Source organism: Poecile atricapillus, chromosome 2, assembly GCF_030490865.1.
Source record: "Poecile atricapillus isolate bPoeAtr1 chromosome 2, bPoeAtr1.hap1, whole genome shotgun sequence".
NCBI classification, from domain to species: domain Eukaryota; kingdom Metazoa; phylum Chordata; class Aves; order Passeriformes; family Paridae; genus Poecile; species Poecile atricapillus.
In genome coordinates this window covers 43254839-43280746 of record NC_081250.1, presented here as the reverse complement: position 1 = coordinate 43280746, position 25908 = coordinate 43254839, and the positions used below count along the sequence as shown (strand labels likewise).

Below are 25908 nucleotides of genomic sequence, written 5' to 3'. Positions count from 1 at the left end.
CGCCCGTCCCGACGGCGGGGCTGTGGCGCCTCAGGGTGTCCCGCGTCCCCTGGGGCTGGCCCGGGGCAGGCCGGGCGCTGGCAGGGCGGCAGCGGCGGGGGCCTCGCGGCGCTCCCGGGGGCCTCGCGGCGCTCCCGGCCCGGCCCGCGCTGTCGGCGGCCCCGTCGCTAGGAGACGGCGCGCGCGCGCCCGGGCGCCGGCGGGCGGGAGGAGCAAGAGGAAGCGGATCCGGGATGGGAGGGCTGCGCGTGTCACTGCCGGCACCGCTTCCGGCGCCATGGGCGTGCAGGGGCTCACGGGCTTCGTGGAGGAGCGCGGGGTGTTCTTCACCGAGCTGCGGGTGCGGGATACCAAGCTGGTCATCGACGGCAGCAGCCTCTACCACCGCCTCTGCTTGGCTCCCGACGCCGACTTCCGGCGCGGCGGCGACTACGGCGCCTTCGCCGCGGCCGTGCGCGACTTCTTCGGCGTCCTGCGGGCCTGCGGCGTCGCGCCCTTCGTGGTGCTGGACGGCGGGCGCGGCGCCGAGGACAGGAAGCTGCCCACGCTGCGGGGCCGCGCCGCCGAGCAGCTGCGGGCGGCCCACGGGCTGTCTCGCGGCGCCGGGGGCTGCCTGGTGCCGCTGCTGACCCGCGAGGCCTTCGTGCAGGCACTGGGCCGGCTCGCCGTGCCCTTCGTGCAGTGCTTCGCCGAGGCCGACCGGGAGATCGCCGGGCTGGCCAACCGCTGGGGCTGCCCCGTCCTCTCCCTAGACAGCGACTTCTTCGTGTTCGACCTGGCGGGGGGGTACTGCCCGCTGTCCCACTTCCAGTGGCAGAGCGTGCGCGCCGCCGCCGGGCCGCAGGGATGCTACGTGCCCGCGCGCTGCTTCTCCGCCGAGAGGTTCTGCGGGCACTTCGGACACCTGAGGAAGGCGCTGCTCCCGCTCTTTGCCGTCATGAACGGGAACGACTACATCGGCCTGGGAGCGCTGGAGGCGTTCTTCAGCAAGGTGCGCCTGCCGAGGGGCTGCACGGCGGGACGGGGCGGGAAGCACCTCCGCCTCCAGGGACTGCTGAACTGGCTGGCGCAGTTCGCGGAGCCCGCCGAGGCCGTCGACAACGTGCTGAAATACCTCAAGAAACATCAGAGGGAAGAAATACGGGAGCTTCTGTGCACTTCAATGGAGGATTATGCTCCGTCTGATGTGAATCTTGAGGACTTCTTTCAGAATGGGAGCTATGAGTGCGAGGCTGCCAGGAAAGCAGACGTACCACAGTGGGTACTCGATGCTTTGGCAAAAGGTAAGCTGGCCCCATTCGTCATCAATGCCCTGATACTTAGAAGCACCTTCCTCCGCGTTCAGGTGGAGAACATGCAGAGACCCAGTGCTCACAGCACAGCTTTGCCCATCCGACAAGTTATCTATGGACTGCTGCTGAGAGTATCTCACAGTACCGAAGATGATTCTCCAAGTAAGCAGACCAACGAGCTGCCCACTGTATGTGAATTTGACAGATACCAAAAGACACTTAAAAAAACATTTGTTCAAGCAGCAAGCCTACCCCCAGATTTTTGTGATGATCGTTTTCCTTTGGACAAGTTAATGGAGGTAAATGGTTGTCAGGACAGATCACAGTAACAGTGTTCCACGAGTGACACAAAAATAGTCGGGACTCACTTTTGCCATCTGGCCACTAAATGTGATGTCTGAACTAAGCCACCTCAGTAAGTAATTGCTCAACACAGAAGTGTCTGTGATATTTAAGAAATTATACCAGGTTGTCTTCATCTCCCTTCCTGCCCCCCTCCAAGTGTACAAAGACAAATTATATGAGAAGGTGTAGTGTGTATATATGCAATACTCCCTGCATTTTCCATTAGAAGCCCCTATTTAATCCTACGTATTTTGTAACATTAATACTTGCATTTTATGGGAAGGAATTCAGTTTCATGTAGTTTAGGAAAGTCCAATTTTAACATTACAAAATCTAATTTGTATTTGATCAAGCTGTGGAATGTTTCAGAGCAGTGTTCCGAAACAAAATCTGACCCATGCCTTTTTACTAGAAGTCAGTATTCCACGTGTGAATGTTGCAGCTGTCCAGCAGTTTTACCTGTCCCAAGTATGCTCCTGCTAACATGAACCTCTGATGCTTACCAAACAGAGCAGAACAGCACCTGAAAAACACCTGAAAATCACAGGAAAGTTGTACTAGGTTAGTTCCAGATGTAGCACTTCTGTGTAAATTCTAATGTTTAAGACTGTAACTGTTTCCATAATGGGAAGTAGTCTCCTATTCTCGACGCTGCATAACTGAGGTTATGTATGCAGAAATTTCTGCGACGTCTAGAAATACAATCTGTGTGTTTTAATTCTACATTTTTCTATGCTCTATCCGTTCTGGCATTCAGATTGACTGTTAACACATCTTTGTATGTGGACAGTGCTGAATGTTTTTATCACTTGCTGGTGGCTCCTTTGTAAAGGAACCAAATCTATCAGTTAGAAGTTAGTCTGTCTTAACTGCTACACCGTTAAATGCTACAATAGCTGTTGGTCCAAAGTACAGACTACTTTACATAGGTTATTGGCACACGCCTTTTAAACAACACCAAACACTTATGAATTTGACAAATCAAGTTTCATGTTCAGAGACATTAATGACACCTTACTTCAACCTTGGTGTGTCTGCTGTTCGTTTAATGAATTTGAGCTTTGCTACTACAACAATTTTCCTTAGTGAATATATGGGAATTATCAATTGAACAAAAGGTTAGAAGAAGAACTAAATGTTGTTCAACATTTAAAGTGCTCCAGGCAAAACTGACTTCAGTTTCTCTTCTGCTGTGGGAATGTCTGCCTAAGAGTAGGCAAAACAATCCTAATCAAGGTTTACAAAGCGCTCAGATTGCAGCTGAGCAGCCTGCTGTAATTCTGCATGCATGAAGTTATGGACAAAGTTTTTAACACCACTTCATGGAAGTTAAATGGCTCAGCAAAAAGGGAACATGTGCTAAGAATTAATTACTCATTAGTTACTTTTGTCTTTCTACCTGATATTTAACTATGTCATTTTTAAAGTTTTAAGTAGTATTTTAAAAAATATTTCCTATTCAGAATACCTGTGAAAATTAAGTAATTGTTTGTCAAAAACCTAAAGCAGTAACTAATTTAACCAGGAACTTACTGGCCTTTTAGAAATTGCTCACAACAGGTCAATCTCTTACCTTCAATTTTTAAATTTATTTTCAGGTGCCTGTGTTATGCCGCCAGATGCTTTTGCTCGATACTCTGGGAGTGAAAATGAGTTTCCTGGAACCTATCCCAAGTCATTTACAACTCCCTATTGCTGTAACATGTTACTGGATATGTTGTTCAGAACCAAAAGTTAAGCTGAACCAATTAAAGGCTCTGCTTCTAATGATAGTTTCTGGAGAACTGCAGAGGATAACTGAAGATCCAGGTATGTCTCTAGAGCATACACTTTTATTCAGCTGCCACAGAAATCCAGACCGTAATTAATTTTTCTGCCCTTATAGGGAGTTGTCCAAATTTAGAGGAATTAGCCTTGATTTACATTATATTCTGAGGTGTCACAATTTTTGCATTGATACACACAAAGAAAAAGTGCTAACCATAAATTTAACATTTTGTATAGGTAAACCAATACCACATTGTAAAACATTAATTTGCATTTGTAAGTACTTTCTTTAGGATCAAAATATTAATTCAGATATAAAAGTTACAAAAAATAAGCTTAATGTACTCAGGCATTAAAAAACTACTATTGAAGTGTTTAGATTTTTTTTTTTGCTTTTGACTTTTTCTAAAATCATTTGTACTTAAAAATGCTGAGTTGCCCAGGCATACTTTTTCTGCCTATGCATTGCAAATCTGAAATTATTAAATAATCACAGAAATTCAGTAATTCAAGCTTCAGTAATATTTATACCTGTTGGGGGGTTTGATCACACAGAATCAATTAGGTTGGAAAAGACCTCTGAGATCACAGAGTCCAACTCATGACTGAAAAAAACCACCCTGTCAACCAGACCATGGCATGTTGACCACGTCCAGTCTTTCCTTAAACACCTCCACAGGGACGGTGACTCCACCACCTCCTTGGGCATCCCATTCCAGTGTCTAATCACCCTTTCTGTGAAGAAATTTCTCCTAACGTCCAACCTAAACTTCCCCTGATGCAACTTAAGGCCATTTCTCCTTGCCCTATCAATTGTTACCTGGGAGAAGAGACCACGCCACCTGGCTCCATCCTCCTTCCTCCCTCCTTTTGTACTGTTTTGTACTGTTCACAGCAGAACATTTATTTCCAAGTTATTTTTTTATTTATAACCTAGATCCCACAGTTCTACCTGCTGAAGATGACAGTGTGGCATATAACGAATTTCTAAAATGGAAGGAAAAGAAATTGCAAAATAATGACTTCGATTTGGAGGCTGCACACGGTTTTTGCCAGTGGCAGTGCTGTCTTCAGATGGGATTGTATCTCAACCAGCTACTTGGTACTCCTCTCTCTGAGCCAGACCTAAGTAGGTAAGGTTGTGTTCCAGAGATCTGCTTTCCACACAAGCCCCTGAAGGGATGTGTTAACATGTTTCATTTTCTCTGTCAAACTCCTTTGGCCAGTACTTACAGTAGAATACCCTTCTTTAAAGGAATTATTAAGAAAAATACTCTTAGTATAGGAGTTGACTGTTGGATGCTGTATATTTTTGTCATCAAGCAGTGTGTTTCTGTACCTGTCCTGTTGAGGTGCAATTCTAAATGCAGATTTTCTCCTTCTTTTGAGCAGGCTTTACACTGGGACCCTTGTGCACAGACTGTATCAAGAGCTTAAATCAGCACCTTCAGTGGAAAATCTGTTTATCTTATCTCCAAAAATGGCTCATCTTTATCTGGTTTTGTTAAATACAGTGGAGTCAGTGGTATCTCCAGACTTCTTTCAAAAGACGACCAAGACCAGATCAGAGTCCTGCAAAAAGAGGAAAGCATCAAATAAGAAAAAAACAGCCATCCGATGTGCTGTGCCAGAAACTCAGCATTTATGCAATGTTAATAGGTTTGCATCACTGGAAGTGGATGACTGAAAGCGTTATTCTTGGAATAACTTCTAATGCCATGCTGATGAAAGAAGTAACATTAAAATATGTGACTGTATTGGAATTTGCTCAACTCTTTCCACACAAGTTCTTGATTCAAACTTTACAGAAAACTTGCTTCAGGGGATTTTTTTTTTATTTACCTTTTTGTAACTTAACATTTGTATAAAAGAAATGGCATATAAAAGTTGTGGTGTTTTGTTTTTCTTTAAGGGCATCAGTCTAATTGAAAATGAGAGCAAAGTTGTTTAGTATTTCAAAGCAGGACTATTTTAGAGGAGTTCTTTTCATGATTATTTGGTTGGCTCTGCCTCATCTCCCTGACTACTTCATTTACAAAAAATCCAACTTTAAACTTGGAACAACACAGTGGTCACAGTCTAACAGTCGAGATTAAAACAGAAATTAACAGGTTTAAAAATACTGTAAAATCAGCCATTACTAGTGGAGTACTTTTACTTGCAGGGAGAGGTAGCTTTGCTCAGTGATAACTAAGTTGTGCTTGAAATATTACAGGTTCTGTCAATATTCAGAGAGAAACTTCAGATTTTATTTCTCCCCCTTCCCCCTCCTATGTTTAAAGAAAGAGTTGCGTGCACACACAAAGCTGTCACATGGGAGCAAGTTTCTACAGGTTTGCTAATTCTCAGTAGTTGTCACAGTAATTGTGTATAATCCTCTGCTATTAAGCTGTTGTCACTCTTATTCTTTCAACAATGGCTATATTAAAAACCAGATCTGTTTTGACTTCCCCTATGTACACTAATTACTTGACAAACCCTTGCTATCAACACAGTAATACTGAAAAACAGTTTATGATTTTTTTTTTGAATCCTACATCATCTATTTCTCAGTGCTTTGTATTAGCAAGCTTTCCAGCATAATTAGTCAATTTATAGAAATGCTTTTCTTATGAATCTATTTGTTTTCCCTGTGTAAAATATAGTTACATTTGGATTTTTTCTTCTCAAGAATCCACAAACCTTGTATTGCATGTAGGCAAATCCTGACTTCCACCTCTCATCATCCAAGTTTTGCCCATAACTTACCAGAATTCAAGCTTGATTCCTGCACTGTGTGCTCAAGTTTTCAGTCCTGGTTATGCTCCCTATTAACTCTGTTCCCATGGAAGTAACTCACCATATCTTAGGATTTAGAGAAAAGATCTCCTATATCGTACAGCTGAGTGTTGATACTGCCCAGGTGTAGTCAATGAGAAAAGATCTATAAGATGTTATATTAAAGAGAAAACTAGTTTTCAGATGCAGCCTGTCCTAGCAAGATGTAATTTTTTTTCCAGGACAAAAGCTGCTGCTTACTGAACTACCAGCAGATGGCACATACACCCAACCACACCACAAGCCAGAACCTCACAACCCACTTCTCTAGGTTTCTATGTACATTTCCATCAGATGACTTTTAAATAAAAGTTGAAAGGGGTTAAAGTTATTGTTTTTACTAACTAAAACTGAAATTCTTAATTGTCCAAATCATCCTCTTCTCCATTATGATCCCATATGTTTTATTTTCCCAAGTTTGTAATTACTTGGAGTTTTTAATCATCAGAAATAGTCACATGCAAAATAGGTCTTAAATATAAAAATACAGGTGTGTTTGATTCCACTTCATTAGTGCTGGTGAGAAAAGAGATCTTCATTTACTCTGAATCCCACATCAGAAAACTGCTGGATAATAAAAATTCTTGAGACTTGCTAAGTCATATTTTCAATTAGATAATTCAGAAGACTGGAATAAGGTCAAATATTCCCCTTTGGGATAAAAACACTGCTATGACCACGTGGCATTTTGAGAATACCTTTGGGAAAGGTGCCTCAATTATTAAGAATTACTGTAGGAGAAATATGTTCGCAATGCAGAATTCAGCTGTTCCTTATTGCTGATGAAATTATACGCACTCATTGCAAAACCCAGTCCTCTAGGCTGAAGAAAATAATTACTGATTCTAGAGTTACCATGCAGAATTTAAAGTGTTAGAATTTTTCTTTTTGACTCATTATAGGTCTCCCATCGTCTTTGTAGGATTTTTTTTTAAAAGGGGTCTTTACTTATTAGAACCAAAATTCTTTGTAAATTCCTTGGTTGTTGCTTATTTCCACCCCATAAGAAATGCCTCTTAATTCTTATGGAAAGTTCCCACTATTGATTCAACTGCTTTGAAAAAAAAAAAACCTCTCAAACCTGCTGTAAAGTGGTAGTGAATCACAAGAGGAACCAAAATAATGACAATGGAATTCAGTCCAGGCATTTTTTACATATAATGACATTGAACTGATTTACTACTTGTTAGTATTTTGCTTTCCATTGGAAAACACAGCAGAACACTTCTGGCAAATTTAAGTCAATTACATTCAACTAAGCCCACCCTGCAATAAGGCAGAATTGTCCTTAGGAGATTGAAATTTATTTTACTTGTCTAAAATGACATACCTTAATCAGGAAGTGGGACTTGTGCTGGGAAAGGACACTTGGCAATGGCAGTTCCAAGCTAAGACAATAATCTAGCATTCATCTGTACTTATCTGTACTTACCTAGACTTCTGGGACTCCAAGAGCAAGAGCAGAGCGCAAAGCAGTCAAATCACATGGCAGAGTATCAACCACAAGTTAAAACTTACTATGTGAACAGTATAGTTGCTGTCTCTTCCCAAAATCAAAGTTTCTTTGAGATTCTTCATCAGCATGCACTGTCAGCTTTTACTTTTTGTCTTTATTAATGAATACTAAGGATTTTATTAATGAAGTGTTCTGAAATTGTATTGAAGTACTGAACATAGTACAATACTGAACAACTACAGCCCTAGCCAAAGACTTACTTGCCAAAGACAACTGTTCAAAAACGGTCAAATTTGTCCAACTTCTGAAAGGCAGAACTGCTGTAAGTAAGAAACTTACTGTTGCTTGAAGACACGAGAACATTTCTGTAAGAGGTCATGTTGTTCAGGCCCTCCCAGCTCAGTGGTAACCCCCAGAAGAGATGAGGGCCAGGTGCTGCAGGATCTTTGTATTTACACAATCACATCTCAGCACATTGGTAGTCCAGGTATTATTGAGGGTCAGGAAGAGCCATGGATGAACTGCATATATAAAGCAGGCTGAGTGTGCACTCATGCCCTGTTTCTGTAGCCCCATTTCCTGGCAAAGTCTAGGAATCCCACAGGCAAAAAGAAGAAAACAATTCCAGTAACATGAGCAGAGAAATTCACACTGCACTTTTGAGCATGGCACGTGGGCAAGTCACAATGGCAAGTTCAGAAATATCCCAGTGTCTGTTCATGACAGTTCCTCCTCAAGTGACAGGATGACCACTGTGACAGCATGGGCCAGAGTCAACGCCACTGCCACATTTTCAGGCTACAGTGCGGAGAGATGCACATGCACAAGTTTACAAGGGATACCAGTGTGTCTTTGACTCCCCCCAGAGATCTTTAGACATCCTCTTCTAAATATTCTTTAGGAGATAGTTCCTTGAATTTCCTGAAAGGAAGATGAAATGACACTGATGACACTCTCTTCTCTGATGAGATGACCCTGATGATAATAGGGCAAGACTATTTTGAAGAAAAATACTATTTCCAATTAGTGAATATTAGAGTATTCAGACATTGTAATAGATTAAAAATACTTTTACAACGTCAAAATAAATCTATTATAATGCTTTTCTAGCTCCAAAAGTAATTCTGTGGGTTAAAATTCAAAGTTACCTACCAGGAATAAGGGGTTTTTTATGAACAGGCAGGAAAGAAGAAGGATGGAAAATGAAGCTTTTTTGAGGGAGGGATGAGGTATTTTTGCCCAGTGAGGCTTATGCATTAATTTTCTAATTCAGTGCACTACAAATTATTTCCATAACTACTGTCTTATAATCACTCAAGTGATCTAACAGTCATAAGCTACAGTAAATATGGAACAAGACATGAAACAAAGCCTGTAACTGCAATCATATCAGAACAAGCTCATTCATTTGGTGTAAATGCCAGTTTCTTTTAAAGCAAAGAGACAACACAGTTATAAGAAAAGCAAACATTTACTTCAAATTGCAGTATAGGCTTTTCAATCACAGGAAAAGAAAAGAAAAACAGTGATCCGACAGCGGTCACATCCTGTGCAAAAAAAAAAACCAAACTTGGGATACAAAAAAACTGTAGCACAAGGTACTTGAGCCGCTTACACATCGCAGAATAAAGTAAATAAATACAGTAGCTAGAATATGGCACTCTTGTGACAGACTAAACCCAGTGGAATGCCTTTGAAATATTTTTATCCTTGTATTAGTAGCAAAGTCCCACCACCATAAAAGTAGAATAGTACAATGCTTTAAATAAAAACAAACTAAAATATTTATATCTAAGAGAAGGATTTTACACAGTTATATCTTTTAAGTGCAGAAAATGGGACTTGGGCTTAGATCTTTCTTTAAATTAACCCCTGCCCCCTCCCCCCCACAATACCATTCAATCTTAAAAGTAAATTTATGTTTGAGGAAAAATGTTACCAAAGTTGCATAATTTCATTTGTTACTTCCACAGCTGGAAGTTAAATTCTAAACAGTCTTGAAACATGAAGTTCGTCATTAGCCAGTGGAACAAAGGACTTGTCAAAAGCCCTCAGGATTTCTTTATCCTCCAGATATTGTTTTGCTTTCTCCAACATCTTTAGACAGCAATCGCTAAGTTTGCAAACACAAGAATGCAATATGCATCATACATCAAGAAAAGACGAAGTTGATGAAGAAGTACTTCCACGTTTCTGGATCTTTTCCTTGCTTCTTTCAAACTTCTTTATTAGCTCAGTCACTATGCACACAGAGGAAGTGAGTCCCAGAAGAAACAGTAAATCTGGAAGAGATAATTAGCCTTCTTTAAAATTGCTATTTAAGGCTGAGGGGAGACTTACAAAAGAACAAGACTTAGAAAACTTTCAAATTTTCTCCCAGTCATTGGGAAAGTTTGTGAGAAACAAAGCAAAATTCAATTTTTTGCAGGCCCAGAAGATTATGTACAAATCTTAACATGGATGGTTTACGTACAAATCATAACTACACACAAGATATTTAAAGCTTTTAAAGTATTTCATAAACTTGTTTTCAGCAACATAATTAACTTAATCCTGAAAAAAGAATATTAACAGAATCAGAAATTATGCTACAATAAATACATGTATTTCATTACAATCACTTAACTCCAGAAAACCACAAAAGTAATAAATCCAAGTCTTAAGGCCAACAATATTATGTATCTATACCTTCCTAAAATCCTCCTCTTTATTTACCCTGTGAAAATGCAATCAATATCAAAGGATCAGGATTTCTAAATAAGGTGTTTATATTTAGAGAAAAAACTTGTGAAGCAGTTAAATTAACGGTGTTCAGAAACCTACAAAGTCTGCAACAAAATTTATATTAATAACTCCTAAATAAATAAGCACCTTTATAAAAATTTAAGAACACGTTGATCAGTTATGTACCATAAGCATTTAAATCATGGTTCCCAAAGAAAATAGCTAGAACAATTCAAAAAACTAAAACCCAAATCAATGAAACAAACAAAACCCCAAAAACCCTACCCACAAAACAAGAAGTATCAGCAGGCTTTGTATTCCTGTTGTATGCAAACAGCCAGAAAGTGTTCTTACAGGACCACCACCCACCACATTTATAAATTAATCCTTAACGCAATTTTTAATCCTTAATGCACAGTTTTGAAAAGGGAACTGTTCTTACCCAAGACACTCAGGCTCTCTGTTTGGAAAACCTTCTGAAGTGGAGGGAAGTAAATGACCAATAACTGCCCCATTATAGATCCAAGGACAGCATAGCAGAACATTTTGTTACTGCAAAGTCCAATCTCAAACACAGATTTTGTCTGTAAAGAAGAAAATACTTGTCAATGTACATGCAATCTTGATTATCTAGACAAGAAACTAGACAAGTTCATCCAGACTTTTAGAAAAATTACTGTTGACCTCTTAGATAATCCAGAACAACTTCTTGAACAGGCTAATTGCATTTTCTCCCTGGTAAATAGAGTAGAATTCTTGTCTTCATAGTCAACAACTTGCATACTGAGCTCACTATTCCAGAAGTACAGTTCATCAGAAAAAGGTTTCCCCTACACTATTCCATAACAGGTAAGACTGCAAATTACAGTAAATGTAGTAATGTGTACTATCTCAAAATTTCAGACTTGTTTCCTTAAAATGAAAAAATATACACAGATAAAAAAATACAGAACAGTTTCAGAAACTTTCCTTGGACTATGGGTTTAGGATTACAAAATATAAAAGCAAAGGCCTTCAAGAAAGTTCATATCCTGGTAAGGCTGCTGAACTGACAGAATTTCCAGGAAGAGAAAAAAAACCAACCAAGTATATGCAGCAATACAAAGGCCCATCACACTTCAGCTCTAAATAACAACTTTCTTGCTTTTGTCAGGAAACCACCATGTAACAAATTAATTACTTAACTTACCTGTAATTTAAGAAATTCTACCTAGTAAATACATGAAACTCTGAGCTTAATAGCAGATGTGAAGTAAATCTGCAGGAAAACACTTGAAACAAACACAGCAAAATCTTCCCTCAAAGAAAACTCTGATTATTGTGTTAATACTGTGTAAATGGACAATATGAACGACTTACCTGAGATCTAGAACTCAAAGCATTGAACATATCAAAAAATACAAAACAGGTGAAAGTCATGGTTGTATCTCGTGGTGTTATTACATTGTCTCTTAACTGCCAACAAAATAAAATGAAATGGCTTTAGCATGCTTTAAACCCTTCACAATTAAACAAGGTCAATTAAACAAAACTGTTACAATAAGTAAGTTGAATACAGTAAGTATTACTACTTAGGAAATGAAAGCAAAAGTAACTTGTTTGCCCCAAGAAGCTGGTTTATGAAATCTACATTGAATATTACACACCTGTAACTTATAAAAGTTTATAATTCCAAGCTATGATTAAATGAAGCCTCCTGACCAACATTTATTCAAGCATGTGGAATAGCAGGAATTCTACGATGCACTACCGAATGTTCACACATTTTTCTCTACTGGGAAAACAAAGTCAAATGGCTGTTTCATAATAATCTGGTTAGAAAATTTACATAATTACTTTCTATGGGTAAAGTTTCCAAAGTAGATTTGGAAGCTGAAAAAGTCTATGTTAAAACAGATTGGGGAATAACACCGTGGTTCGCATTTCAACAACTATTTTGAAAATCTTCCTCTCTATTCTGCTACTATTAAATAAGCATGACCAAAAGTCATGACTAAATTCATATTAACTCTGAATTTCAGCTGCTGGTATAAAAAGGATTTCTTTTAAATTAGGTTGTTACTGCTCTGATTTTGCATATTTGTCGTACCTCTCTCCAGAAGACGAACAGTGTTCCACAGACAATAATTATTGATGAAACCAGTATTTTAACAATCAGGTTTTTGGTCAGAATGCTGTCCTTCAGATTTCTTGGAGGTTTTCGAATAATATCTTTATCCACAGGCTCCACCCCAAGGCTTTCAATTAAAAGAACATCTTACATTTTTATCATCATAAAATTAATTCACTGCTTCTAACCTAAGGATTAAATTTTCTGAGTTGAACAAAAGAGGATTTAATGCTAGCTCCTCACCATCTCTCCCTCCACCATCTATTTGCAGTGAAGAGGGTCAGAAGAAGCCAGAGAGAAGCCAGAATCCTGCATGCAAGTTTCATGGGCATATCCATGGATCTTTAGGTATCCTTGCTGCCCTCATATAATTAGATACTAAAGCAAACTAAATAGAATTAACACAGAAACATACTGCAGATACTGAAGATCACAGAGGAAGTTCACACAGAATGACTAGGTTGGAAGAGACCTTCAAGATCCAGTCCAACCCAGCCCTAACACCTCAACTGAACCACGGCACCAAGTGCCACATCCAGTCTTTTTCTTAAACACATCTAGGGATGGTGACTCCACCACCTCCCCAGGCAGACAATTCCAGTACTTTATCATTCTTTCCATAAAAGACTTTTTCCTAACATCCAATCAATATTTCCCTTGGCACAGCTTAAGACAGTGTCCTCTCTATCTGTCAGCTGCTGCCTGGAGAAAGAGACCAACCCCCACCTGACTACAACCATCTTTCAGGAAGTCGTAGAGAGAAGTTTGCTATTTCTGAAACATCTCACTGAAGTTTAATACTTCATAGTTTCCTGTATGAGTATGAGCAACCATTTCCCCTGTTGAAATAAAATGACTACGGAACCTAAAAGAGTTAAGAGTAATTACTTACCTTTGAGCTGGAGGTCCATCCATAATAATATTGATCCATAAGATCTGCATGGCATTGAGAGGATTAGGAAAGTTCATTAATGTAGCCAGTGAGATTAAAGTCAGTGCTGCTATACTCCTGTTGAAAGAATCCATTTTTACAACTGTCAGCATGGAACATTTCTAGAGATCCACTGATAACTGCTTTGTAATCAACACTTCAACTGTTTAAGAGTAGATACAGATTTTGTCAGTGTGAATCATGACTGACATTAAGTTGAACTTAAAACATAGAGCATGAGATCCTTTAGAATACTCATTCTGGCACAGTCTGTACTTAAAACAGCTTTCTTCTAGCAATAAAAAGGCAGAAAATTTGCATTTTAAAGCCTCCCAAACTTTTAGGTAACATTTCAGAATTATCACTCACCATCACCTAACTGATTTTTTTATGGGGAACTGGGTCTGATACTTTTCTTGTGTCAGAAGTGGAACTTCTCATTATGGTTTTGAAAAACATACTGCTTTTCCATTCCTGATGTAAACAAACTCACTCTGTGTACCTGTCACTGATTTGCCTGGTCAGTCAAGGCAAGGTACTACTCAGGCTCCCTAAAAATACCTACAACCACTACTCATTACTACCAAGATGAGAAGGCCAGGCCAAAGACTGAAAAACAGATTAACTGTCTGCAAGCTCAGCATTAGAAACCTCTGTAAACAAGTATGCACTAATTGCTCTCAGTGCAAGATTAAGAGGTTTCATAACCAAGAAGAAGAGAGCAAGGCTTATAATAATTCCAAATTTAGCACTGTTAACCCTATTATGCTCTCCCTCCAAAGAGGGACAGAAAAAAACCCAAAGGGTAGCTGATTCATCAAAAACAGGTAAGCACACTTTCCTAGAACATCTACACTTAGTTATTTTTCAGCAGCAGATTCCTAGTCTAGTCTTGGTAAGACTAGACAGGACACTTGGTAAGACTGAAAGTATATGCCACTTCTTACAGTGTTTATGCAGGTAAACAAATTTGTCTTTTCTGGGTTTTGTTGTGTTGGGATTTTTTGTGGAGAATTTTTTTTTGTTGTTGTTCAGGGATTTTTTTGGGTTGTAGTTGTTTGTGAGTTGGGGTTTTTGTGGGCCTTTTGTGGGCTTGTTTTATTTGAGGTTTTAGGTTTGGTTGTTTTGGTTTAACTTCTGCAAATTTCAGACCACTCTGAAATGTCATAAAGGCTTCAAAAAAGTACATGAATGACATGGTGAAGAGAAAAACCATGCCCCTGAATCCAGATCCAATAAGATAAATCCACAAAAAATTTGAAACTAAGGCTTAATAAACTCTCATCCTCTTGTCTTTCACACACACTATATAGCTAGCACATGAATCCTTATGTGCAAGCAAAGGAAGTCAGCTTCATATAGTGAGCTCATTCCACAAACCAGTACATGGATTTCAGAAAAACTAACCTCCTCATTGCCTAGTCTTCTCCATTTGAATACATGTTCTGGTTAAGGAGGGACTGACTACAAGCTTCTCATTTAAACAGGGACCCAAAGGCAGCTATGCTGTTTCTCATTATCCCTTTGGTATATATATCCCTTTGACTTTACACACTTCAACAGGAATAACCGTGACAAAGTTACATGTCTGTTCACTGCACTGTCTTCTGGGTCTTTAAACCAAGCCACCAAGCACAAAACAGTGAAAACTCATAAGCACAGTATATCAGCATCCTACTTGAAATTTACAGTATTAACATGAATTTATGCATCTGCTTCATGCTTTGATTCATTCACAAGAAACTTCTGATAGCTTTTCAAACTTACGTGCTCAGTTGAAATCTAACAAAATTTTTTATGTTATTATAAATTCCTTTACCCTCTTCAATTGCAGACCTGCAATTAAAAACAAAGATTACATTACTAGACAAATTAATCTACTGCCAAGACAAGCTTAAAACAAACCAAAAAAACTATTAATTTAAGCAGCAATAAACAGCTGAAAATAAACAGCAAGAAACAAATGGAGTTGAGGTTCTTTTAACTTTGGCAGTCATTGTTTTTCAACTTGTCTATAGGAACCCAAACTATTCTGTGATTGTGAATAATCACAAGTTATTTTTCCAGATGCTTAACTTTCAAAATGTAATTATTAGTAACATCTCCTCTATGTTCAAAATTCAGCCCCATCCTTGAAAAGAGCTTCTAAATCAAGTTGGATAATTAAAAAAAAACAAAACCACAAAACCCAAAAAGCCAACAACCCCCCCACCCTCCACCCCCACTTTTAAAATGGCACAGAAATGCAGCATGGCTTTAGAGGAGCATGTATTCTTCCTGTACCAGAATGAAATATGTACAGAACATCTTCAAAACCCCTAGCATGTGTCACAACGTGCCAATCACATTATCACAATTACTGCAGCAAGAAAGGGTTTTCTGATACCCAAATCAGACCTACTTTGCTGCACATAAAACTAACTTTTTTCTTCCACTCCCCCGATAATTAAATAGCATTCCTTCAGTTACTTAAAAGAAAAAAAATTAAAAGGTGGGAAAAAGATGCAGAACTACAAGTTCATACTTCTTTTTTTCCTTAGCACTCACCACTCTTCTCTCTCTCCTGTTGAGAGCTCTCCTGATGAAGTGAGCAAAACTGGATAACACATTCCAGCAAAAACCTCACCAAGTCCATGTAAAGTACTTACTACAGATGTCCTTCCTATGTACTCTTCTGACTATGTTAAAATGATTCCCTTCTCTGTTATGTTTATGCATAACAGCACATTGCTGTTGGCTGAATTAGTGTGACAACCTCAGATCATCCTCTGACATACTGCTACATTTTCTTATACTGTACTCCTCCACTTCACTTCTTCCCAAGGGTTAAGTGTCATACTTTGAACTGAAGTGTTCTGAGATTGATGCATAATTTCAAAATGAAGGCTATTTCGCCAGACAGCAGGTCAGCTCTGTCAACAATCACTACCTTTAAAAGTCAGATGAATTAAAGTCAAAACAGGATAAGTTTAGCTAATCTCTTTTTGAAATACACCAACCAAAAACACCAAACAAGTACAAACAACTGGTTACCAGACACTAATAACCTATTTTCACCTGTGATATCTAAATAGTTTATATTTTTTTCCTTTTCTGAAATCACTACATTTAAGAGCTGAAAACAAACTGAGAACTACGTAAATTTTTTAAACCTTGAGTGGAATGCTCTGTCATTTTTTCATTAGTTGTATACTTCTGAAATAAGAAATTGAATGAAATCTACTAATGGCTAATAGAGTCATAATTTCACCTCAGTTATGTTTTCAAACATGCTAATATTCCTGACTGAGCAGAAAACTCATTTAGAGCTGCTACACTTACAAGTTCAGGGAAACTTCTATTGGTTTTAAACCAGGTAACATCTCACTGAAGCTATATAGTACAAGATATGTATGTAAAGGCCACCTACATTATTGTCTGAAAATCATCATCCACGAGGATCATATCTGCTGCCTCTTTACAAACATCTGTTCCAGTTTGTCCCATTGCTACACCAATATCTGCAGCCTTCAGAGCAACAGCATCATTCACTCCATCTCCTGTCATAGCTACTACGGCACCATTATTTTGCAGGGACTAAAGAGAGGGAAAAGAGCTTAAATCAGGGATTGAAATAACCCATCCTATAAAATTATTCTAGATACAAGGTTTGTGTCATTGCTCCCCCTCCCCCATTTCTTATAATTGCACTCTCATGTCCTAGAGAAAAAAGCAGTTGGTTCAGTTCTAAATCATTTTTATGCAATATTTTGGGTTAAACTTCAGTTTGTATATTCAGACAACCTAAATTTTAAAGCTAGGGTATATAAAATTTGCCTTTAGGTGAAAGAAAAAACTCTAGAGAAAGACAGAGAGGGTATTATACTTACATATTACCATTATCACCTTCTTATAAGTCTTGCATGCATCCCTATGGTCTCAGTGTTTTGACTTCTCTTTATTGTTACTTTTCTGATTGTTCCAATTGTTAAACTGAATATGTCCCTCTTTGCTACCTTCTTTTGTTAACTTCTGAATAGAGGCATTGCCACAGACATGTCTTGAAATTCATTCCCTTTTATCTCATCTGACAAGTATCAGAAATATGGTTCTCTCAAGTTCCTAGTCAATTCAACTGCAACATGACACAAAAGCTCAATCAATCCTCAGCTCCCTACATAGAAGAAAGTACAATGTTACCTACCTATTCCTTGTGGACACTAAGCATTTTTCTAGGTAGTATTTTCAAGTACATTTCACTGTCAAATCAGATGTATTTCTGATTTCATCTTGACACACTGTAGCATGTTATGCTTTAAGTAAAGGCAGCACAGGCACTACTCATAGCAACAGTCCAGCATTTGAGCCTCTCTAAGACATACCTTTATAATTTTCAATTTATGTCGGGGACTGGCTCTGTAGAACACCGCAACCTATTAAAAGAATAATGAAGTAATGGTGAAAATTTCAGAAATATAAAGAATTGCACTGGATTCTATTAAGGTAGAGGTTAAAAAATACAGTCAAAGGCCAACTGTACTCTTGTTAGCGCTTAAGGTGAAGCACCTGTAAGCTGTATTTTTAATTGAGTGAAATCATTAATTTCAGAGAAGATTTGAAGTTTATTCTGGTAAACAAAGTTAGTTAGTACACAAAGTTATTTCAAAGATAGAATGTGCAATTTAAAAGTCTTCTAAAATAATGAAGCAACTGAGGTATAATGGCTTGCTGCTGGCGTCCCTGACTAAATTCACACAGACAATTGTGATGCTGACTTTACAATCAACATCCTTTTTTCTTGCGAGCACAAGTGACAAGCTACTCAAGATATTTCAATTTTACTAGTTTATAGCATATTATTAACCATTGAAGTTTTAAAGCTAATTAAAAATTCTGACTTGGAAGGACTAATTTTCAGATTTATCTTGGGCTCTCGACTTTTCTGTAAATTGAAAATTAAGCACGTGGAATTTAGTTTTATATAACTGCCAAACAGTTTGCATTTTTCAAGATGCCTGAAAAAAACCCTAGATTTCTCAATCATCAGTTTAGACTGTATACAGCTATCAATCTTAGTGGCTAATTTTAATTAATTCCTAATAAGATTTTAAGCAAACACCTAGAAAAGCAATTGGGTCAAAGGTCAAAATTGTGTGAGTAAATTTGTATCTATTTCAGTTATTTAATGTAGACAACCCTTAAGAACACGTATTACCAAATAAACCAAAAATTACTATTTGCCACACAATTCTTTCTTTTTCTCAGTTTCTGTGAGTCACTAAGAAAAGACAGAAAGCTGACATGCACATTTCTTGATTGCAAACATGGGCTTTTGGCTTGCTTACATCAGACTCAAGCATGCTGCAGTCTAATTTTACAGTCCTTTGCAAACAGAGTAGCATTTTGATGCATGAATTTTGTAACATAGCTAAACATGAACCTCTACTGCATTTGATTATGCCTTCACTTTCATAACTTGGACATTGGTTAATCCATTTAGTTATTTAATGACTAAAAAGTATTAAGCAGTAACTTAATAAATAGACCCTTTCAAAATTCCCAACTAGTGACCTCGATCAATCAAAATCATTAAAAACACAGACAAATCCTCTGACGAATTGCAAAAGAATGGACTGTCTGAACAAGCAGACTATGATTATATAATTGAACTGAGTTGCTCAGAAATAAAATGGCCTAATACAAAAAGGTGATGTTCACCAAGAGGTGACAAAATGAAAGTTAAAGATAAAAACCTGAATCATTAAAAGAGACAGAAGTAATAAATTCCCTAAAAAGGTAACTGTGTAAGTTGAAAGAAATAGATTTCCATATTGCTATTATGTCAGACCAAAAGATACTTATTAGAACAATATTATGTGTAACTCAGAAACTACATTTTAGCTTGCCACAGAAAAAAATCATTTCTCAATATGTAAATGTATCCTTTGCCACATTTCAGTAAGTAGTATATCAAAACAAACCTTTGGTGTTATTTGAGAAAGCTGCTGAATATCCAAATCGTCTATCTCTTCTCCAGAGATTGCCTGTGAATTTTTGGAATACAATCCCAGTCGACTAGCTATAAAAAAGTCATAAAAAAAACTTATTATAATAATTTATCCTTTTAAGACATTAAGTACCCAATTATTATTTTTAGTCCTAGTATTTTCTGCAGTATTTCAGGTTTGAAATACCTGAAGCAGAACATCTTACTACATTATTGATTCAGTATGTTGGAGTAAATTAGATGAACTCTTGAGTAATAACAACATGCTACAAAGTCTATCCTAAATCAGATATTTATTTGCTTAGCCATTTTAGGTCTAAAGGTCTGTAGTTGGTTCTGTCAGGTGTCATATAAACAAATAGAGGAATTCAGCCCTCTCAAAGAATTTAAAGTTCAAAAATAACACGACAGAAAATGAAAAGTAACGACAGAGAGACAAAGGAAAGAAAAAACACCTCTGATAAAATACTCTGAATTTGGGGGTATATTTTTTATGTGCCCATTCAGCTATTCATTATCCTGTTCGTAAAACATTCATATTTCAACTAAAGCGCTTGTTCTTTAATGCATTGTTTTGTAAAAAGAAGTTAAACAGTTTGTTTAAATATATATTAATAATACTTAAGTTTCAAACTTAGTTATATGGACAAAACTGTACTGGATAGCACTGAAGTGCCATACATCATTACTCCTCATCACTGGCTCTTTTAGTTTATCCCTGTTGTCAGAGAGAGGCATCCTAAGCAGAGGGTGGTAATGAAACAGGTGATGTAACAGGAACAATCAGAAATCAAGCATATGTCATAAGAAAACAGCATAAAATAATAGTTTCAAATGGCTGAAGTCATATGCTAACCAAATTAGAAAAGCCACTGCTCCAGCTGAAACTAAAGTACCACTTCAGGCAATGGTCCTGGTTTTTTTGGGTCTTTCTCCCTGCTAGTTCCACTGTGCCATACATTAACCCAAAATACAGAACTCACACACATTAAAGATTTAACACCCACACTTCATAACAATTAACTAAGCAGAAAACAATAAAATATGAAAGGAAATTAACTGTTCTTACCAATGGCAACTGCAGTTTCCTGTGAATCTCCAGTAACCATTTTTATTGCAACCCCTGAGGTGATAAGTGTAGTAACAGCTTCTTTTACACCAGTCCGTGGAGGATCGATTATTCCCACAAGCCCCAAAAAAGTTAGCTGTCCTAATTCAGGACCAGAAGCTAATGCCAGAACTTTAAGAAGAAAAAGAAATAAACATGTTAAGATTTGAAATTAACATTTACATCAGCATTTAAAACAATTGTTTCAAACTAACAGGACAGCATAAAGCAAAGGGCTGGAATTGACATTTTCATTTTTTTAAACCTTGGTAGTACCATTGCTGAGCATTCACAATAGCCTACTTATGTACACTCTTGTCTTCTGAAGAATTTCTTACCAAACAACCAGGTTTTACAGGTAACTTTCCTATTTATTCTCACTAGAAAGTGTTTATATTTTGAAAGAGAACCACATCTAGCTCTGTGATTTCTCTGTGCACTTCTTTTACGCATTAGGATGAAAGTGAGGATCAGTTAACGTATTTATTTGCTGCTTTGTTTTTTGTTTTTTTTTTTTTACCTTTAGAGAGAAAGATTTCATTGAGTACATGCTGAATACTTTCTGGAATGACTTTCAAAGTAGGATTCTTAATTGTAAGGAAAAAGCAAGCTTGCCTTTTTCAAAATATTACCCTTGATTTTTTTGACAGACAGAACAAATGACTGTTCAAATGAAACTGAAAAAAAATACCACTCCTGGCATATTCTTGCAGCTTCTAATAATTTGCATCTTAGGAATTTCCTGAAACACAGAGTACCCCTCCCTTTAAAAAAAATTTTTAAATTTAAAAGCTGTGCATGGACTTAACAGCCTAGAGATCTCTTTACAGAGGCCAAAGAAAGCCAGTCACGTATAATCCTGGCCCATAATCATCTTCTGTCAATCATCTTGTGAAAAATACTTTGTTTTATCTAAAATTCTACACAGCTTCTTAACATAGAAGACAATTCTAATGACATCTCCTGACCTGCAATCAGTTGTGCTAGCCTAACTCATGAAGGTGGTGGGAGCCAAAGCAATGAACAAATAAACACATTCACATTAAAAAAAAAAAAAAACACAAACCCACAGACATCTATAATAAGGTATGGAAGCCATTAAGTAGCAATGCACTGTTCAGTTATGGTCACATGCAAGAGATGACAGGAAGCAACAGTGCCATTTCTCACCCTCTGCAGTTTAATCATGTTATCATACAGGCCTAAAAACTAAACAACACAGTGACACTAACTGAACAAAAAACCCCAACGAACCAAAAAAAAAGAAGATCCTAGTGTTTTGGGTTGCTCTTGTTTGTTGTTGTTGGTTTAGGGTTTTCTTTTTTAACAACAAGCAGTGCCATTTAAATGAAATTGTTATTTTGAGAGACTGAAACAGCCTTACCTCTAAGCCCTGCAGAACCCATAGACATCTTCTCTTGCTGGTATTGCTCTCTTTGTTGCTGCACCAGGGGTAGGGTCTGTCCCTTACAGTTATATGATGTACAGTACCTAATGACTTGTTCATAAGCACCTTTCATAAAACAAATCTCAGGTTTGTCCTAAAAGAAAGAAGAGCTGCTGTGTGCACGTGTGTATATGCATAACTACACATATACAAGTGTGTACACACATGGATATGCAAAAATGACAGACATGTCCTTTTGTTAATGATCTTATGAACGTAATGAAAATCAAACTTACATTTCTGAAAATAAAAATCTGTTCTTTTGAGTGTCTCTAGACAGTGTACATTCAGGAGTGGTAAAGTCAACAGAGCCAAGATAATAATCAATATCTCATTTCAGCAGATATCAGACACAGGCACTGTAAGTCACAGTTTACAGACTAAGAGGCCATGCAAAGGACAGAAATTCAAGCCACACAGGACATTAGACCTGAAAGACCATAAGCTCTACAGGTCATTAAACAGCCCCTCCATTCTTGTACAAGGCCTAATCACTCTAATATTTTCCAGATAGCCATCCAGCCTTGATAGGACACCATGGGACTGAGAGTCCACCACCTACCTCTAACACTTAACTCCAATGCTAAATCAACTCATTCTTTCACTTCCATCCTTTCCATTAAGAACTGCTGCCTCAGCTAAATTTCCATTCACTGATCACTCATCTTCTCTCCAGCTGAACGAAAAAGCTGTTTTTTAATATACCTATTTTTTTCTGTGAAGTTACTTATATGCACAGAAGTCAAGTTATCTCAGTCTTCCATGATAGGCTTAACTGATGAGAGCTCCAAGTTTCTAAATCTGCTGTATTTTCTTAGTCTTCAAAAAATTTATGTTCCCTTTAAATCTGCTAGCAATTTTTCAACATTCTTTTTAAAACTGCTGATTTCAAAACACAGACACAGTAAGTCTTTACATGGATTAAAATCTTATACCAATTTTTCTGCTCACTGTTCTTTACACAAAGATAATCAACAATATAACCCATATAGCTAAAAGGAGTCAAATATTTTCTTTCCAAAGTAAAGATTTTACAGTGATACTGGAACACTGTCAGCAAGCTTGGTTTTGGTCTGAAGCACTGGATGATTTTTCATAAATCCAATATAAGGTCTGTTGTTGCACATATTGTCTAGGAGGCTCCAGTTATCAGACTGGCAGTGATTATGTCAATACTTGTAACAAAAACATTCATATGGATCTAAATGAAACATGAATGTATGTGAAAGTACCAGAAGACAGAAAAAGAGGTTGAAGAGTAGGTTTTATTGATAATCTGTGCTAGTGTTGACATCAATAAAATTTGTCAACACTGGGGATGTGATGCCTGCAGCAAAACCAGAAACCCTGTGTTTTCAAACAAATGACATTTTACTGTTGAACACCAATGAATATTCTTGCTCTTAACTCATTATGTAACTATGCAGCACTGGAACAGCAGAAGATTGGCAGAACTGCTCTAGATGTTTGAGAAGGAAGAAGGAAGAAAAAATAGCTAAGTATACATTCAAGGTCTCAGTTTTCAAAATACTTAAAATAATATCCGAGGATGCCTTTTATGGAAATTATTTCTTGTGATTCCTTTACTCTACTTCAGAGCTTGAAACTAAAGCTGTGTCTATTATCAAACCGTATTTCTAGGACTGTACACTACTGCCAGCCTTCTAAAATATCTGAAGCGAAAAATGAAGATATTAAACAAGGTAGGCAACCATTCTACAGAGCCAGTGCTCATGGAAACAGTGATTGAAGTTTACCTGCTGCGTTCTGTGAATGCATTTAACAGCCATCCATTTTTGCTCTGAGCTGAAGGGATATTCAGCCTTCCTTATGTAGTCTTCCTGGACTCCATCTAAACCCATCTGTATAAAACAGAAATACCACCACAATGTCAGGACCTTTTATTTTCAAATAGGTATGAAATTTAATGACTTGCTGAAACACCTTAGTTAGCAAACATCACTTAATTAAAGGACAATTTCATATTCAAAGTTGCCTTTTGAGCACACTGTTCCAATTTAGAAAGACTTCTTGACAAACTAGCACTGAAAATACCTAGAAACTTCTTTCAGGCTACAGCATGGGCCTTGCTACATTTCTCAGTAGCTGTAATTGTGTGTGTCACAGCATTGCACAAAAACCCAACAACAACCCCCTCCGTCCCCAAAAGAAAAAAAACCCAAACACTTCAGCACAGTTCAAAAGCCCTGCACTTGAGAGGCACTATAAATTCTGCAGTCACTAATACATCAGTTAACAACTTCCCTCTGCTACTGATGTGAAACTGCGAAAAAGATGGCACAGTAAATATTCAACAGGTAAATCAGTTTGTGGCAGGTAAAAAGACAGTACTAAGTGCAAAAAGATGAAAATAGAGATTTTACTTCACTCGTAAATATTTTTTTTCTGATCCTTCAGAACGCCCAAGATTTACAAGAAAGAAACATAGGAGATGAGCAGTTGCAATACAAATCTAGGAGATCCAAAAGAGAAGAAAATGAGAAAAATAAAGCCACAACTTATTTCTACACATTTCCCACCTGCCATGAATCCAAAAAGCACCCTCAAGTACACACCTTCATAGCAAGTGCAATTAAAGCCCCTTCTGTTGGCTTCCCCATCAATGTGTTGTTTCTAATCAAGGCATCATTGCACACACAGCCAGCCTAAAAGATGAGGAAGGAAAGGGGAGAAAAAAACCACAAAGTAAATGCCATACAAAGCTCTCATGCTACATCATCAGTTAAAACTCACCTTTCTTTGCCAACATCTTACCTCCACAATTTTGCTAATGGATGGGTTGTTATAACCATGAATAACCTCACCATCGAGCATCACTTCTCCAAACCTGTTGTAACCTACACCAGTAACCTGCAAGACAAGCAGCCAGAGGCAGCATGCAATGAACGTAGTGTTCACCAGGTTAACAGCTCTCAGCTTTTTATTATAAACTACAGACGAATTTCAAAAGGCCATTCATAATGGCTTTTACTCAGTGTGCATGAATTCTTCTTATTCAGCTTCTAACGCAACAATGCTCTGAGTTCAATAAAATATATTAGAGACTAATTTCTTTAAACAGTATCAATTTTATTCCTTAGCATAAAAAAATGTAGTATGTTGTTTCCTTACAGTATTAGACATGCTTTCTTTTTTCTTCTTCTTTTTGCTTTCTAACTTTGTCCTCCTATTTGTCTTTACCCTGATTAATAATGCATACCCCCTGCAGGGGAATGGAATTAGAGAGCAGAGTCCTACTTCCATCAAGTTATTAAAAAAAAAAAGGAAAAAAGAAACAGTTGAACAGCCTCTCAGTTTAGACCTCAGAAAGGTGTTAAAACGAGTAAAACTGTACTTTTAGTGCATAAAAACCAGGCATCCTACTAGGATCCTAAAAGTCTTCCTATCTACACCATTAAGAACTAATGTATTTCACAGTCATTTTAAGTTCTCTTTCCATTAGGAAAAAGGAGACTATTTGACCCAGATGCAACTGTGCTAGTTGCTGTACTCATACAGACTTCTAGCAATAAAAAAAAAAGTATCAGGCTATATAAGAAAATACAGGCAAATAATATAAAAAAAAAAACTGAAAAAATGCCACTATTTTTGCTTACAGAACAAAATTACAAGACCATCTATTAACTCTATTGTGGAAATAAAACCATGATTAAGGAGTTTGAGAATGTAAGAACTTGATTAAAACATTCCTATGAACCCACATCCAGTTCCCCACCTCACTGCTTTTCTATTCCTGCTGCTTTTGCTTCTCTTTTGTGGATTTACATCATCAGTCTTTCCAGCAACTCCCTAATCTCAACTATCACTGTTTCATGTCCTGCTCCTACTTGCAAGTCCATCCATTATAAAAAAGCAACGACAGTGCATATTCAGTATGAACAGTTCACACAATAAACTGCCTTTT

The 25908-nt window shown here is 37.8% G+C and overlaps 2 protein-coding genes across 10 annotated transcripts in view; one reads left to right on the top strand and one right to left on the bottom strand.

Moving 5' to 3' along the window:
• The first annotated feature begins 132 nt into the window (after positions 1-132).
• On the top strand, positions 133-5277 carry ASTE1 (asteroid homolog 1). Its single transcript, XM_058831196.1, has 4 exons — positions 133-1591; positions 3236-3446; positions 4342-4537; positions 4797-5277. Exons 1-4 carry the CDS (start codon positions 278-280, stop codon positions 5089-5091), a joined length of 2016 nt encoding a protein of 671 aa, XP_058687179.1. The 5' UTR covers positions 133-277; the 3' UTR covers positions 5092-5277.
• Positions 5278-9124: 3847 nt separating this feature from the next.
• ATP2C1 (ATPase secretory pathway Ca2+ transporting 1) overlaps positions 9125-25908 on the bottom strand; it is a 64643-nt gene continuing 47859 nt past the window's right edge. For all 9 annotated transcript variants that reach the window (XM_058831186.1, XM_058831193.1, XM_058831191.1 and 6 more), the window contains 14 exons: positions 24759-24854; positions 24560-24649; positions 23741-23845; positions 21921-22077; positions 20498-20668; positions 19403-19500; positions 17804-17854; positions 16852-17018; positions 15210-15278; positions 13404-13520; positions 12491-12638; positions 11761-11856; positions 10844-10985; positions 9125-9959 (listed from right to left, as the gene is read on the bottom strand). In XM_058831186.1, the coding sequence (XP_058687169.1) occupies positions 9823-9959; positions 10844-10985; positions 11761-11856; positions 12491-12638; positions 13404-13520; positions 15210-15278; positions 16852-17018; positions 17804-17854; positions 19403-19500; positions 20498-20668; positions 21921-22077; positions 23741-23845; positions 24560-24649; positions 24759-24854 (1644 nt within the window). In that variant the 3' untranslated portion in view covers positions 9125-9822. The remainder of the gene's footprint in view (positions 9960-10843; positions 10986-11760; positions 11857-12490; positions 12639-13403; positions 13521-15209; positions 15279-16851; positions 17019-17803; positions 17855-19402; positions 19501-20497; positions 20669-21920; positions 22078-23740; positions 23846-24559; positions 24650-24758; positions 24855-25908) is intronic.